Here is an 18,101-nt window from a genome sequence, read left to right on the forward strand (position 1 = left end):
CCCGAGACTTTTTAAAATTTATTTTTTAAGGACCGACGAATTTTTCCTTTGGAGAATTTAAATTTACCTAGGACCTAGAATTAATTAGATTTCTAGCTTAGGATTTTAATTAATTTTTGGCCAAAAAATTTAATTAATTAACCTATGAGGGGATAAATTATTTTTCCAACCCTCAAGACACTTTACATCATGATTTTCATATTTTTTACATCATAAGGGGAAAATCCCATCTGTAATAGACCTTCACAGACTATCCATTTCTGCAACACAAATATAATCCAGCAGACTAAGCAATTTGTAATAAAATAACCTAACCAAATAGTTAGGATTATTCCCAAATTACTTTTACATAGATTCGATTTGGAACACTAGGACTCACCTAAGATCCTAGCGACAAAATCCATTCCAGCTTTGGGGTAAGACTGAAGGAAAACTTTGCCGACCATTCGAGAATGGATCGGTGAGACAAAAGACCTCCCACAATGGAGATCGTTATTAGAAAAGTAGGTTTACCTAGGTCGTTACATACATGACATAGATCTGCTGAGATTACTTACATTATACACATGAAGAAAGGGTTTACATTATACACATGAAGAAAGGGTTTACATAACATCTTGGAAGTCAGGCTGATGATGATAGTTGGACGACATGGACACATTGATCAAGTGCTATCCCTTTTGCGAAGAAATGGGGTGTACTGCTATGGGTCGTTGACACATAGTGGTCAACAAGACCCACATGTGCAGGTGGAAGAGAGCTCTATAATGGCTCAAGTAGGCGACAGATACTTGCAGGTAATGAGCTTTGTGAAGAGTGAGGCGGATGCAAACCTCTACTACTTGGTGGTTGGGGGTGAGGTTCTCATTCTTGTCTTATATGTGGATGACTTGTTTCTTACAGGTTCACTGGGGCTCATAGAAGAGTGCAAGAGGGATCTTGCATCAGAGTTCGAGATGGAGGACTTGGGCTTATGCACTACTTTCTAGGCATCGAGGTGTGGGAGACAGATGGAGAAAATTTTCTTGGGCGAGGGAAGTACTGCATTGAGATCCCGAGGAGGTTCAAGGTGGAGGATTGCAGAGCTGTGTCTACACCCATGATCATGAATTGGAAGAAGGTAGACGCATCTAGGGAGAAGGATGTAGACTCCACCTTATACAAGTAGTTGATTGGCTCTCTCATGTATTTGGTCAACACTAGACTAGATATATCCTATGCAGTAAACTCTCTCAGTTAGTTCATGGTTGAATTGAAGAGAGTGCATTAGACAACAACTAAAGATATGTTGACGTATTTGCGCGGTACTGTTGAGTATGACATTAGATATGCTTGAGGTGATGGCATCATGTTGGTGGGCTATATTGACGCAGAGTAGGTAGGTAACATAGTGGATCAAAAAAGCACTTCATGGTGTTATTCAACATGGGATCATGAGTTGTTTCCGTGGCACTGAGTTTTGTAAAGGCAGTGTACATAGCAACCAACATGGCTACATGCGAGGCCATATGGCTTCGGAAGCTGCTAGTAGCCTTGTTTGGTTAGAAGATAGAATCATAGAGATGACAGTAATACACTGCAACAATCAGAGTTGCATTAGGTTATCAGAGAATCTGGTGTTTCACGACAAGTCCAAGCATATGGACATTAAGTTCCACTTTATCAAGGATTGTGTACAATGCAGGATTGTTCAACTATAGTAAAGATGAGCAGGTAGCAGATATACTGACAAAGGCTTTGGGGAAAGTGATATTCATCTTCTTTAGAGACAAGATGGGTGTTATGTAGAACACCTTCCTCGCTAAGAGGGAGTGTTAGTTTGTGTAGCTCGAACAACTGTTCTAGTAAAATATGGTGTCTATGAGAGTAAAGAACACAATGGATTAATTTTCTCCAATACCCAAAAAATGTTTCTAAGGAAAATTGTCTTAGTTAGAATTAATTAGCCAGTTTAATCCTTTTCCTAAGTCTGACTTAGGGAAAGTGATTAATTAATCGAGATTAATTGAGGCAAATCGATTTTCTTCTAGTGACTTCTAGAATTTGTCATGTGATGGGGTCAATATGACCTTAGCCATCGATTGAGATTAGTTCGTGGCCATTGGTTGCTCAAAAAGAGATTATAAGAGGAAATCGATGGGAATTTGTAGAACACATTCAAGACACAAATTTGCAGTGATAACAAGGGCACAATGATAGAGGGAGGGTGCCAGTAGATTGAGATCAACAGTGATTGAAGACAAAGTTTCCCAACAATGCAGATTGAATTAGAGAAGCTGCATTTCCCAACAGTGCGAATTGAATTAGAGAGGCCAAGTTGCTGGAGCAAGAAGGAATTTTCCAGAGAGATCAATTTACATAGGAGAAACCAAGTTTTCCGGTAGAAGTCAAATTCTAAAGGAGGCCAAGTTAATTTTCCCAGCTAGTGCGAGTTGGCAGTGAGGGCCGAGTTGCTAGGGCTACATGTGTGGACCAGTGCAAGGCTCTAGAGGAGGGCCGAATTGGATTAGATGGTCCAAGTTGTCTCTAGGAGGTCAAATCGACTTGCAAAAGTGAAAGAAACAATTTTCCGGAGGTTTGCTAATTTACAACAAACAATATTAATTTTTCAATGACAGATTTTGCTAAGGAAAAAATAAAATACTCTTTTGTAGAACTGGTTTTCCCCATACTGGGGTTTTTCTAGGGACACTTGTCCAAAAATATCGCTGTTCATTATTTGTATGTGTGTGCAATATTTTCTTAGTTCCTGTGGTTTATTTAATTTTCTATGAAGTTGTAGCAATGTTTTATTCAAATATTTGCCTCACATATTGTAGAAGACAAATAGTCAAATTTGATAGGTGAATAATAACCATTAACTACCATAGTATTAAAATTTCACAAGGAATGGGATAGAGTATGAGAAGAGAAGAAGAACATCTAGATTTTAGATTCATTCAACATATAAAAAACATAAATTGACTCTCCAACAATCTCTCTTCAATCTCTCAAGCTTGCAAACTCCAACCGTCTCCCTTCAATACCCCACAAGCTCCTCAAGTTCAAACCCTCTCAATCTCTCTCTCACACATGAAATGATGTTAAGAGGGAGGGGAGGAGGCCTTTTTTCTTTTTGGCCTCTTCCATTTCCCTCCAAAAATATCTCCCCTCCTTGGCCATGCGCAGGTTTTCTTGGTGTGGGAGAGAAATTTTTTAGAGGGAGCGATCATTCCCATATCACTCCCCATTATTGAACATCACTCCCGGAGAGATACAAGAGTGATCACTCCCTTTATTTCTCCCTAAAAACCAAAGTGTGAAATTTTCTTATCGGGAGCGTGTTCTCGAAATTCGCTCCCAAACGAGAGCAAATAGGGAGTGCACTCTCAGTGTTGCTCCCCTAGTGCTTTCAGTTGGAGTGTGCTTTGGGAGCGAATTCGAGAAGGGAGGTGGGGGGGAGGGGGCGGGGGACTCCCCGCAGCCTTGATCCTCACACACTTACCTAAAGAATAGGGTTTGCTAATACCTTACGAATGGCATACAATAATCTGTCCAAAAGCTACATCAACAATATTCAGAATAAAGTAACCACATCTGGCAAACCCCATGTAGGAAAGGTGTTGGGGAATGCAATTTGACAACTATTAATTCATCTTTTCCTTACTTTGATATTATTTGTGACATTATGTTATTCTTCTTTTGTTCTCTTCTTATTGAATCGGTTTCAAAGGAGACTTCCAAGACCAAACTCTAGACCAGGGCTCCCACCAGGACCAAGTCAACCAATCTGCCTTTCCACACAAGGTTTTCAATCATAGCAAAGCGAAATCTCTCCAAGAAGAGGCCCTTCTAGCCTTTCGGTCTCACAAACAAACTTTGTTATCTCCTCCTGCAATTCGGGCCTGAGGAAACCCTAGAAGAACCTAGGGACTTCACACGTGGGAGAAAAGATGAATGAATTTTAGATCTTCAATACCTTCTAGGGCAGACTTGCTTCTTCACTAGGCTCTTCTAGCCTCTTCGCATCCTTCTTTAGCAGCAAACCTTATCCAAATGAAGTGTACTTATGTGTGCCGCAATGGAGGTTGAAGTCCTTTCTTATATAGCCTTCCAAGTGGCTCTTTAAGCCCACTCTAGGTCGACTTTAGCTGGCTGGCCGACTTGCTCTTGGGAGCCCTCTAGACACTTCCAAACACAAAATAAATTTTCTTTTTCTTGATACAAGTGCCCGAGAGGGACTTTTACAGAGTGACAATGACTCTTGACTCATGACAAACCCTAGGAGCATTCAATGGATGTTTGACCTAATGAAAAAATGACTTGAGCATGAAACCCATGCTCTACATAGATCATTTTCTATTGATCTTTACATCATTTTTCTTTCTTCTTTTGATAGATACATAAGAATTACATCATGACATGAGTCAAATGACAATTATCAAGACCAAAACTAGTTACATTCTTCAACAAAAAGGGCATGCTCACTTGGATTTGAACATGGGTCATTGTCATAGTGATTGCTCCAAGTTGTCGCTAGACCACAACCCAATAGACGAATCAATTGTATGAGTTATGCGATGATAGGGTTATGTACTCACTTTCACAAGCCTTGACACATGACATGAGGAAATTTAAAACTTGGATTTTTTTGTAGGTTTAAGCCATTGATGAAAAATTTGGTATCAACAAAAAATCGTTGAGGGTCCAGACATTGGGACATCAACAAAAAAAATTGGCAAACTATAGCAAGCATCTAAAATACAAATAAATTCCTTTTTTTCCCATTTAAAAAAAATATAATCCAATAACTATGAACAACATCAAATAATCACATTGCCACATGCATATGGAAAAAACTTTGATATATATATAAATGTATAGAATGCCAAGTGATACATCAAACGTTAGTTGTAGATATTGAATTGAGATTGATAAATACAAAATGACATCAAATATATAACAAATATATCTCATTGTCATGAGTCATCTACAATGATTGATTTAGTAGTTGGCTACCAATTTTCACTTCCCCTTCTACAAGAAATGTAATGGCTCGTCCTCTCATAGAACGAGGCTTGTGGTTGGAATTAAATGGCCATTTGTGGGTGTCTTTGTGTTGGCTTGATAGGCCCTGACCCAGGTTCAACGTTAATTCACTAAGCAAATCCCTACACTACTGGCCCTTTCGGCATCAATCCGTGGAGCACAGACTGAAGTCTCACCCCAAGTTTCTGCACCCTGAGATAGTTGTGATGTCGTTTTATACCCTAACCCTTTCTCCGCGTTGACCCATAAGCCCTTTAGGGCTTACCAATGTACTTTTCTTATTCGGCTTTGAAACCTTCGCGAAGGTCTCTGATCGTCCTTCATGGACCCTAAATAGTAAATTCAAATGCTTACGCACCTCTGTAATTATTATTACTTTTGTGTCTACCTTGATTAGCTTAAGTATTGGTTAACTTCAACGTGCATTATGATTATCTCCGCATAAACAAATACTCTTACTTGTGTTCATATAACAAAATAAAACACATAGATTCACACATCAATATAGCATTAAAGCATAAACCCAGTATTCAACATAACATAATCACAAACATTCATAACAAAAGTAAAATTGCTCATACACAGATATCTCTAGAATAATTCTTTTTATTGATGGTTCGAATCTTCAGTGCAGACTCTAACTTCCCTGCGCACACAGTTGCAGGGGTTCGCGGACTCAGTTGCGGACCTCTACCCTAGGCTTCTGCGTACTTAGCTGCAGAGCCTCTTCCTACGCTAAAACTCTTCGCTCTTATAGCTCTCACAGACCCATTACATTGATCAACTGCCCAAAAACATACTTAGAACTGAACTAAAAACTGCCTTAGACTCTTCTAAGACTCCCTTTTTATACATTCCCATGGCCGCGGACCAAGGGCAGATCTCATCAAGCCAACACAAGCTACCTAAACTAAGGGCCGAACCCCTTTTTGACTGTTTACACCTTCATGCTCCACGATCACAAAATGTGGAGACTTTACATTCTTTATACAAAACTTGGGCCTTTAGCCTCAAAACTTGGGCTTTTAACCCCAAAATTGACCATAGGGGACCTGTTCCCAACAAGCCCTGAACACAAATCTAGTGACTTGCCTCAAGTCACTCGGTCGGTGCAGAGATCTTGTCGCGAAGACCTTCTAGCTCTATTTGTACGATTGCAACCTTGGCGGTACACTGCGTCGCCGCCTGCTTAACCCGCTCGACTCGTTGCTCGGTCACTGGTTCTGCGATGCTTGCTTGTATTTTCTGTTGTGTCGCCTGCAGACTGGCCACTTTCCCTTCAATGGAGGCAGTGAATACATAGGCTTCCTCTAGCCAAGGCTCCAATCTGGGCTTCAGTAGTGCTTCTTTGCGCTGAGCTGCATCCACTTGTTCCTTTAGTGTCTTTGCTTCCTGCAACTTTGCCAACCTTTGCATGATGGCGACGGTGTGCACCATCACTTTGATCTCATCGTACCTCTGTTGCAACTCCCGTGCCTCAATTTCTAGTCTTTGCAGGTTGGGATCTTCTTGCAAATTGGTAACTACTTCGAGCGCCTACTTGAAGAGCACAGTGCAATCCTTCACAGCGGTGTCAATAGCTGCAACGACATCTTTGACAACGGTCTCGCGCTGCTCTTTGACTTCTGGTGGAGTCGAAGGCTGGGCCCTTAACTCAAGTTCCGTGATCTTAAGGTTCAGTTCAAACTTAACCTTAGCCAACTTTGTTTGTGCCTTGCACACACCTGTAGTGAGCTTCTGGATCCTTGCGTTGACTGGTGCATCTTCGGGGATGTTTAGTTCTGGAACAGTCCGACATGCCTCAGTCACCACAATTGTTGTGTGCTCATTCTTTTCTGTGATCTTCATAAGAAGATCAATCATGGACAATTTTTCGACGAACATCTGTGCATTGTTCACCTTCTGCTCGTTGATAATGTTCAAGGCGCGTTGTTCCCGAGCTCGCATTTCTGCGATCACACCATCCAGTAGGGTGTGAAGGGTTTCACTTGGAAGCATGAGCAAGTTTAACCTGACTTGTTTGATGGTGCTGACAGTGGCCCTATCAGCCTCTGTGTCCGTGGTCAATGCTCCATTCGGCAACTGGACAACCCGAGGATCCATTGTATGGACCATCTCTGTTGCGTCTGAGGTTCCTAGCTCCAAACTGCTTGATGTCGTGTTGCCTTGCCCTACGGTGGTCTGCACCTGAGTAGCCTGGATCTGCAGCTCGCGCATACCCGTTTGAATGGAAACCAAGGCCTGTTTCTGCTGCTACTCGAACTGCTGCAACAGTTCCGTGGTGGCGTGGCGGGATTCAAGCCTGAGCGCAGGAGCAAGGTGATCCTGTGGATCAGCATGCTAGTGATTGGTATCGGATCTCCTAACCACAGGCACCCATCATGCACCAAGCATAACAACTGTTTGATCACTATGAAAGTTATGGGCGCACGATTGTAATGCGACACCCATAGCAGGTTCAACATCAATGCCTTATCCATCACTTTTATCCACTTTCTTGGCTCCAGCGCAGTCACACCAAAGTTTTTATAGAAGTTGCGGTGCATGAATGTATTAGTCACTAAGTGGGGAAACGCTAAGTGGGGAAAACGCTTTGTATCTGTTAAATCCCAGTCCTCCAGGTTCAAAAGGGGGATACATGCCAAGCGCGGTCCTTCGAATGTGATTTTGTCTGGCAGCAACAGGGTGAAAAGTGTGATTTTGTTCTCGTCGATGTCCTTTGGTACCTTCGCCTTGCCTCAGCGTGGAGGGACATGGTGATAGCTTGGAGATAGGGTCTGCCCCCTCAACGTCAATGTATTTGGCCCCCATGTCAACGTCTTCTACGCCCACACTGACGTCCTCTATGTCCTCGTTAGGTTCCAGGTCTACTACCTTGCCCTTCTCCTGTGCAGTAGGCTTTTCTTTCTTCTGGTGTTTCCTTGGCGACTCACGCACTAGCTGTGTTGCTTTCTGCTTATCCTTCTTTGTCTTGGGACCTTCTTTGGGCGGGTTAGGCTTCGACCTAGGCGACCTTGGCGATTTGGGTACTTTTGCAGGTACCTCTACACTCGCTACCTCCGGGGCAGCTCCCTCAGCTGCCATCGCTTCCCCAACACTAGGGAGCTGCCATTGCTTCCCCAACACTTGCAGTCTCCACGAGTGCTGACATAATGCCAGTTAAAAGTTCCAAAGTCTCCTTCAACAATTTCTCAAACACTGAACTTACTATCAAAGCCTTGAAATAATCAAGGTTCACGCATACCTGATAGCTCAACACCTCAATTCTCAAAATGCCAAGTGTTTTTTGTTGGTCAGCCATCTGTAATTTATAGGCAATTTCAAATTTGAATCTGACCATTCCCCCCAAAATCGGCTCATAAATGCTAGAGTGGTGGTAGATTTTCAAAGATCTTGCTCTTAAATTCCAACTTAATTGCCCCCCCCGGTCCATTTAGCCGTTTTCCCACTGTCAAGTCACGAATAGTGACCATAACAGTCACTTTCTAGCTGTCCTGCGCGGTCTCTCTTTTAATAGCGCAGCTCCCCTCGCGCTTCTGTTGACACTGTGACAATCCTCCATTCCGCGCAATACCCCAACCACGTAGCTCTACAACCCGGGCAGTGTAGTTTATAGTCCTGTGCCTCCTTTCAGCTGCTTGGAGCACTAAGACTGTGCTTCCACCATATAGTCATCTGGCCGGATCCCCGGGGTATGGCTTCAATCGGTTACCATTCACCCTCCTTGGGAATGGCTCTCCATTCAACTTTACCAACTGAATTGCTCCACCATTGATAATCTCCTTGATGACACAGGGCCCCAGTGAATGCATTCGAAATTTTCCAAGAAATTTATCAAACTTGCTGTCATATAATAACACTAAATCATTTACCTTGAAGGTGCGCAGTTTGATGTGCCGATCGTGCCATGCCTTTTCGCATTCCTTTTGAACTCGCTGATGGAATCCAGCTAGAAACCTATCTTTTTCCAGTTCTTCCAGCTGCGTGAGCCTTTCTTCCATGGCTCCGTGATCCGCCATTCCTGGGAATGCCGCTATGCGTAGACTAGGTACAATGTATTCCATTAGCATCACAAGTTCAATGCCATAAACTAGCCTGAAAGGCATTTGTCTAGTCAGCTTCTTACAAGTTGTTCTATAAGTCCATAGCACTGCGGGTACGCGCACATCCCAGTCATTTCTTTGTATATTACAAACCTTCGTCAGTGCGTTCTCCAGTATCTTATTAAACGCTTCTACCGTGCCATTAGCTTGCGGGTGATATGGCATGCTCTTCTGATAGTAAACTTGAAATTCCTTTGTCAACGCGCTGATCGTTTAATTAAGAAAATACGTACTGTGATTGCTAATTAAAATTTTTGGACAACCAAACCTTGTTAGCGCGTACTTAGATGAATTTTGTTGCTGTCGCGCTTCTACAGTCCTTCACAGGCTGTGCCTTCGCCCATCTGGTTAAATACTCAGTCGCAGTGATGATGTACCGCGCACCCGTTTTCTTCCCTTGAGGCTGAATTGGTCCTACAAAGTCAATTGCCCACTTCTCGAAGGGCTATAACGATATCTGTGGATTCAGCAACAACTCATCCCTTCGTGAGGATCTGCCAGTCCTTTGGCATGCATCGCATGCCCTACAATATGCCTTTGAATCCTTATGTAGTGTTGGCCACCACAACCCAGTGTGTAGAATCTTCTGTGTTGTTGCTTTGCCCGCATAATGTCCTCCCACGACTCCTCCATGAGCCTCAGTGAGGATGCTGTTTCGTTCAAATTCTGGCACATAACGTCGCAGTATTTCATCTGATCCCATTTTATACAAGTGTCCTGCAATGACAGAAAAGTTTGCCGCGTGCACCACTAATTCCTTCTTTTGTTGGCTAGTATATCCTTCTGGAGCCATTCCTGTCGTCAGGAAGTGTATAATATCTTCAAAGTGACTGTCTGCGACGTGCACCGCAAAGAGCTGCGCATCAGGTAGTCCTTCCTCCAAATTAGTAGGCTCATTTCCTGTTTTAATGCGCGACAGATGATCTGGTCCAACATTCAATCGTCCTGGTTTCACAATAACTTCAAAATCATATTTTTGAAACAACAACAACCATCTGCATATTTCCCCCCCCAACACGGGCTTGTTCACCAAGTACTTCAATGCATAATGGTTTGTGTACATCTTAAAGTGTCTGCCTCGCAAGTAATGCCTAAACTTCTGGAGCACGTATACCATAGCCAGACCTTTGCGCTCTGTTGTTGAATAGTTCTTCTCAACTTTAGATAGCTTCCTACTTACAAACTCTATGGTATGATCCAATTCTCCCTCACTGGCCTGTGTTAGTACTGCTCCCAGCGCAATACATGACGTGTCCACATGCACATGAAATTCCTTCTTCCAATCTGGGAATACTAGGATTGACGCCTTGACCATTTTCTCTTTGAGCACATCCAAGCTCTTTTGATATTCCTCATTCCAGCAGAATGTAGCATCCTTTTTTAACAGTTTTTCCATCGACGCAGTGATCTGGGCATAGCTTTTGATGAACTTTCTATAGTACCCTGTATGTCCCAATGTTGTGCACAGCTGTTTCACGCTTCTTGGTGCCTCCAAATTGATTATAACCATGATCTTCACAAGGTCTACCATCAAGCCTTGTCTACATACCATGTGACCCAGCAAAATTTCAAAAGGGATGCAGAACAAACATTTCTTTAGATTGAGTGCGACCTGGTACCTCCGGCATGTATCTAGCATCAAGCGCAAACTTGCTACATGGCGCTTTACCAGTCCAAACACTATCCAATCATCAAAGTATATCTCCAGAACTTTGTGAATGAAATCTTTGAATGTTGCGATGACTACACGTGAGAAGATCGTCAACGCGTTCTTTAGTCCAAAAGGCATCACAATATACTGGAAGCATCCCCATTCAGTTGCGAAGGTCATCTTACTTCGATCCTCCGGCGCGATCTTGATCTGATGGTACCCTGAGAGCCCATCGGTAAACGAATATGCTTCTTGGCCGCCAACATTATCCAGCACCTCATCGGTGAATGGAGTTGGGAAGGGATCATGCACACAAGTGTCATTCAACTTTTGGAGATATACGCATATCTGTATCTCATCCTTCTATTTCTTGTCCTGAACTACCATTGTGCTTACCCAATCAGACTCCTTGATTGGTTCATGATGCCTACTGCAAGCGTTTTATCCAGCTCTAAGCGGATCCTTTCTTTATACTTTGGATTGAGGCGGTAAGGTCTTTTCTTAACTGGTGTCACATCCCATGTTGCGCAGGTCTCCCCATTCTCTCCCATGTCTGTTTTGGCAAAACATTCGCGTCCGACCCCAAGTCTAAAATAACTTGATCGATCTCATATTCTCCTATCTGTGCAATAAGCCTCATCTCACACCCCGTTCTCGTCTTATGCCTACTAATCTTTCTGACTACACGTGGTCCGTCAATAACGTTTTCCTTTCCAACGCACTTATTGATCAACTCCAATAGTCCTTTCATAGCCTTACTATCACGCAATAGTTTCATGTAGATCTCCAAGAACGCGGTAATCATGGATGGGTCCATTTCTTCAGCCAGATTCTCCTGACTCCCTGAGGTAGAAGCCTCGTCGAAGCTTTTCTTTGCTTCCATAAACGTTTCTTTTGCGCATTCTAGATCAAACCCAGTCTCCTTTTCCGGTGCTTTGCGGACCCACTCACCTTCTTCAAGCTGCTTCCCCTTATCTTCACTAGTCGTCGCCCCACTTCGCAGCACAACATTTACCTTAGGATCTTCCTCGCAAGGCTCAACCCTCATCATCTACAAGTTTTGAGTTGTCTGCTGAGGCTGTGCCCCCTTTTCGCGTATCTTAGCTAATAGTATAGGGCAATTCTCTGTCGCATGCTCAAACTGAGTACAATAGTGTCATGACAGACACGTCAGATTCAGGCGGTCTTGCGCGTAATGTCTTAGTCCCCCACAATTATAAAAAATGACCTGCCCTCGACCTCTACCAGGGCCTCTTCCACCTCGGCCTCGTCCGTGTCCCTGATACTTGCCTCACGTTCCTCCAGTGCCTTGGTCCGGAGGTCGGATTTTTGCCTGCACCCTGTATGCAGGTGTTCTATCCATCATTAATTGATAACTACGACAATTGTGCTCATCATGACCCACTGATTGGCAGAAGTTGCAGAAGAGCTGTTGCGGTGTCTTTACGAATTTCTGAAGCAAGTGGCAATTGTTTGTCGCATGTTTTCCAACTACCTCACAAATAGCACACCGTAGCGCGGGCCCCGTACTTGGCCCTGCTGGATTTTCTGGCCTAAGAGACATTGGTTCCCCTGCTGCAACATAATTTGCGAAAACTGGATGGTGATATTTGTCATGCCCCTGGCTTTTGCACTTCAGGCACCAAACTTCTTCGCGCACCTCGAGCCAAGTTGTTCTATCTTTCTTCAGACTCTGCATTTCTAGGCAAAGGTTCTGCAACTGCGCATGAATCTGTTGAACCCCCAGATTAACATCTTACATCAGTGTTTTATGCAATCTCATCGCAATTTCCAGAGCTTCCGCCTGGGTCCCAATCTTTTGTTGTAATAGCGCAACCCTTAGATGAGGCAGGAGCGAAGCCACAAACAATTTGTGGTGCTGCCCATCAGTTAGATTCATGTTAGCCTCGTGGATCGTGAACTTCAATCTTTGATCTAGATCCCAGGGTGTCTCACTAGGCTTCATCACGATCTCTTTGAATCCCACAATTGATTGCGCTTCATACTTAGGTCTATTGAATTCCTTATTCAGCGTAGTTTGGATATTTGCCAATGCGGACATCGGATTATCAGTGCAGTACTTAATGTACCACGTTAGTGCGCGGTCCTGCAAAGCACTAACCAACGTTGCTTTCTTCATTTGATCATCCGTGATACCCTGAGCTTCCCATACAGCCTTCGCAACGAACCAAAACTGGTCTGGATCTTCATTTCCCACGCCCTTGAACACAGGTAGCTTTACGGAGTTCACCATATTGAATGGTGGCGGAGGTGGCGGTGGTGTAGGCGAAGGCGTATGCGGCGAAGGTGAAGATGGAGGCGGTGTGGGTGGATGGGGTATTCGCGGGAACCCTTGCTTTATCAACTAAACAACGCTCTGTGGAGATGCCTTTGTTGCTTCCTCGTCGTCACTCAGAGGGGTTTCAATTAGCGGGTTATATTTAGGGCCTGTTCTTCCTTTGTTTTTGAATGTCTTTCCACTTTGCGTAGCCCCAAACATCAAGGTAGTTGCATAACTCGCTTTTCACACAAGAGCATCTTAATCCAAGTATTTAACGATTTTAAATACTTACCTCGCGGCCCTTTGAAGAAGTGGCACTCTGCTTCGTTTTAACTGACCGAGGTATTGACCGCGAACTCTGTCACGAACCCTCTTATGATACGATTGAGCCAATGATCGACAGTGTGCGCGATCTTATCTTCAGAGGCTTCTAATCTCCGCACTAACTCTGGGGTCCAGAGTATTGGACCGTCAAGCCTCCACCTTCCTTGGCTTTGCCAATTTCGCGATCCACTCATACAACTCGACCAGGAAGGAACAAAAGAAGGTCTCGTGTATTTCTGTGTACAGGTATCTGTCCAACCACTGTTCTTTCATCAATTGCGGATTCCTGTTCTCTTGCGCTGCAAATTCGTGGATCTTTCTATCCAACCAGTGTTCGATCTCCTTCTTAGTTGGATTTCAATGATGCGGCCTCACACATCTCGTTATGCAGATCTCGGTCTCGGCAACAAAACCATTTGTTGGCTTGATAGGCCTTGGCCCAGGTTCAGCGTTAATTAGCTAAGCAAATCCCTACACTACTGGCCCTTTCGGCATCAATCCACGGAGCGCAGACTGAAGTCTCACTCGGAGCAGTATGGGGGGATGCAGGAATCAAGTTTCCGCACCCTCAGATAGTTGTGATGTCGTTTTATACCCTAACCCTTCCTTCGCGCAGACCCATAAGCCCTTTAGGGCTTATCAATGTAATTTTCTTATTCGAATTTGAAACCTTCGCGAAGGTCTCCGATTGGTCTTCCCAAACCCTAAATAGTCAATGCAGACGCTTACATGCCTCTGTAATTATTCTTACTTCTGTGTCTATCCTAATTAGCTTAAGTATTGGTTAACTTCAACATGCATTATGATTATCTTCTCTTAAACAATTACTCACTCTTGCATTCATATAACAAAGTAAAACACATAAATTCACACATCAATATAGCATTAAATCATAAACCCAGTGTTCAACATAACATAATTGCAAACATTCATAACAGAAGTAAAATAGCTCATACACAGATATCTCCAGAATAATTCTCTTTATTGATGGTTCAGATCTCTAGTACAAAATCTAACTTCCCTGCGCACACAACTGCAGGGGTCCACGCACTTAGCTGTAGACTTCTACCTAGGCCTCTGCGCACTCAGCTACAGAGCCTCTTCATACGCTAAGACTCTTCGCTTTTAGCTCTCACAGATTGATTACATTGATCAACTGCCCAAAAACTTACTTAGAACTGAACTAAAAATTGCCTTAGACTCTTCTAAGACTCCCTTTTTATACATTCCCATGGTCTATGGACCAAGGGCGGATCTCATCAAGCCGACACAAGCTACCTAAACTAAGGGTGGAACTCCTTTTTCACTATTTACACCTTCGTGCTCCGCGACCACAAAATGCGGAGACTTTACATTCTTTTATACAAAACTTGGGCCTTTAGCTCTAAAATTTGGGCTTTTAACCCCAACATTGACCCTAGGGGACCCGTTCCCAACACTTTGTGTAGAAGGTGGTGTTGAATCAGCATATCTACTTTCCCACGCTCAAATTTGTCACTCCCGGCCCCTCCTCACTGAAACAGTGGTGGGTTATCTTCCCTTTCCCCTTGCTCTTGCTTCTCCTCATGCAACATCCTCCATAACAATGCTCTTAGTTTCCACTCTTCACCTTGCAAATTGTAAGGTGGAGACTAATAGCATTACACACACACACATCAATGTAAATCCAAACCATTAGACATCAAATCTGCAAAATTTGCTCATGTATAGAGCATGTAAGGCTGAATATAGCAAAATGGCGTAAGTGCGATACATATTTGAGGCAAAAGCATCAACATCAAGGCTGTAAGTGGCCTCAAGTACAACAAACATCATCCTACAAGGCTACAACAAATAAGTCAATATCATAAAAATCATTCCCTATATTGGGATTCTCATCATCAGTGCCACCCAAGCCTCCTCCTTTATCCTCTGCCTTGATCCCCAAAGGACGTCACTGCTTGTGTTTAGTGCTATTTGGTGATCCAAGTCCATCCACCTTGTTGTTGATCAAGTCAACACTCTCAAATTTTGATGAGGCTAATCCAAGCATTAAAATGCTTAACATGCCAAATCGATGGTCTTGGCTTGAGTGAAGGGTACAGTTTTACTAAGGTTATGCCAGATGAATTCAACAGTCAACACCACCAACAATGCGTTACATAGAGGGCTTTGTGGTCTTGGAATGTTGCAATCTCACCAATCCTTAAATGTTGAAAATCCTGAGAACTGTTAAGTCTGTTGAATTCTAAATGGGCTATGAAATTCTTCTTGATTCATATGAAGTTGATGACGTTGGACAAATTCACAAACAACCTTGAATTACTAATGGCAATCTTAAAATTTTAAGTTGTTTGGATAAGAAAGGAAAGATAAAGGAGACTACAATCTTTTACTTTAAGAATTTGATATTGCCAGTTATGGCTTCCAACAGAAAATAAAATCAGAAAAAATTCAAAATTCAGGCTTATAATGCTGTATTTTCACAGCACAATCATTTTAGGAAAAATTGCAAATTTAAAAAAAAAAAAAATGGCATTGCAAATTTTCTAAACAGCATGATGTTTATAAAATATAGCGATGTTATGATTTAAAAAAGAAATATGACGTCTTCTCAGAATTTTTTCATTTTCTGTCTGACATTATGATTTATCTCGATGTTGGCAATTCGTTCATCAAATATCTTAAACACATGCTTGAAAAAATAATCTGTGCATTAGTCAGTGCAAATTGTTTGATATGCTTGCATACGTCCCAGTTTTCAGTTATGGTTTGTTCTTTGTGGATTGCTGCGACCTAGTCTAAGAATTAGCTAATTTCATTCATGGGGCTCTCACTATGAAGTCATCAATTTATGGTCTTGAATATTAATTGATGGGTGTCTCAAGGTGAAGTCATCAGTTTAATTCATGGGGCTCTCCGAATTTTGTATATGTTGTTGTAAATCTTGTTTAGTTTTGAGTTTTATGTCTCTCTCATTGGTGTTTAATTAATAGTTGCACTTTTGTGTCAAACTTCAGTCAATATAGAAAACTTAAAATTCTCTTCAAATGGTTTCACAGGATTATAACATCATAGTACTAGACAAGCAACTGACACGCTCCTTCCCACCCTGAGAATTATCAAGAGAAAGAGAAGATTATTCAAATCAACAGGGCCAAAACAATAAGCATATTGCCTTAAGAAATTATAAGCTGCTGATTAATATCTGATTCTAATTTTTTACGACGTTACAAATTGGACATTGATTTAGTTTCATTGTTATCCGCCATACATTTTCTGAGTAAATATACAATTTCCTTTTTGCTTTTTAATTTCCTCTTTTAAATTTAAGAGTGAACCGTACTTGGCAGCCAAGCCATCTTCTAGTAAATTAGGGATTGGAAGATTTGATCAAATTCTTCTTATTCTTGTTAGGGGTAGGAAATCCAAAATTAAATGATCAGTTTTGTAGCAATATTAAGATAGCGGCACGAAGAAGATACCATAAAAATGCTTATTAGACAAAATCTCATCGCTTTCCACCTAACATGCCGTGTGGTTGGTCAGGTTGTAAGAGATAAGCGGACTGGAAAAACAAGGGGATATGGATTTGTGAGCTTCTCCAATCCTTCAGATCTTGCTCTCGCGTTGAAGGAAATGAACGGTATGATTCTCACTTTTCAGGTTCCAATTCTGACTTTGTTGGGTTGAAAAATAGGTCTCTTTGTAATGATTTTGTGTGTTAACTAGGGAAGGCTTTACTCTTTATGGCAGGAAAATATGTTGGGAATCGACCTATAAAGTTGCGCAAGAGTAACTGGAAGGAGCGGATAGATTATGAAGCATGGGAAAAACAGAAGGTAAAGTAAAAAACCATTCAAATTTGACTTCTCTTTATTCTCTTCCAATATAATTTTTTCCTATTATGATTATGTATCCAGGCACTGATTTGACGTAAAACTGCCTTTTGTCCTACAGATGCAGAGTCAGAAAAAGGGAAAATTTTCAAAGAAGAATTTCTTGCACAAGTGAACCTTGAGATTATCTTTTTCTAATTGATTGGTGCCATCACTTATTGTGGCATGTAGTGATACAAGGGTATATGTAGAGTCAAGTTAATTGTACAATATATGTTTGAGACTTACATGCCCAGTTGGGATTTGTGCATTATGTCATTGGCTCTTGTAATGTTCGAAGAATTTTTCACGTTTGAATTCTCAATTAATATTTAAAATTGGCAAGCCCTTTCCTCTATTATTGCAGGTTAAAAATAGCACATCTCTGTGTTTACTCTATAAGTGCATAAAAGATGGTACAGTTACTAGGTGTGTAGGCCCAAGTTTTATTTACATTCATAGAATCAGGGTTTTGTTATTGACTGGTTTAGATTCATTTCAACTTCAGATTTATCAAGTATCGAGAAAGATTAAATTTTTTTATGTGCAAATCTCTTTTCAAATGCAAAACTTGAAAAAATGTTTTCATCTCTGCTGTCATTCTTATCACAGTTGTGGGACAGCCAGGCAGAGATTTATCACAGGCCACATGCTTCAAGTCGTAGAGTTCATGGTCCAACTTGATCGATCCCATAAGATCCATGCATTCGGGAAAGTGCCATGATTTTCTCATTTGCTCATTGGCATTTAACTGGTAAATGATCAATGCTGCTATTGCTATTGGTGGATAACTTGGATCTACTGCCGCTAGCTATGGTATGAACTTGTAATCACTAACTCTCGTACTGGTGCTGCCT

General features: G+C 42.1%; 1 protein-coding gene across 1 annotated transcript in view; it reads left to right on the plus strand.

The window, feature by feature from the left end:
- Window positions 1–17,602, plus strand: part of LOC149234221 (RNA-binding (RRM/RBD/RNP motifs) family protein) — a 191,975-nt gene extending 174,373 nt beyond the window's left edge. The window contains exons 5-7 of the mRNA XM_089371792.1: window positions 16,916–17,012; window positions 17,123–17,208; window positions 17,327–17,602. Of these exons, the coding sequence (XP_089227918.1) occupies window positions 16,916–17,012; window positions 17,123–17,208; window positions 17,327–17,380 (237 nt within the window). The 3' untranslated portion in view covers window positions 17,381–17,602. The remainder of the gene's footprint in view (window positions 1–16,915; window positions 17,013–17,122; window positions 17,209–17,326) is intronic.
- The last annotated feature ends 499 nt before the right edge of the window (window positions 17,603–18,101 follow it).

Source organism: Pinus tabuliformis, chromosome 8, assembly GCF_031772625.1.
Source record: "Pinus tabuliformis cultivar Carrire ecotype Pingquan chromosome 8, CPIR1, whole genome shotgun sequence".
Lineage (NCBI taxonomy): Eukaryota > Viridiplantae > Streptophyta > Pinopsida > Pinales > Pinaceae > Pinus > Pinus tabuliformis.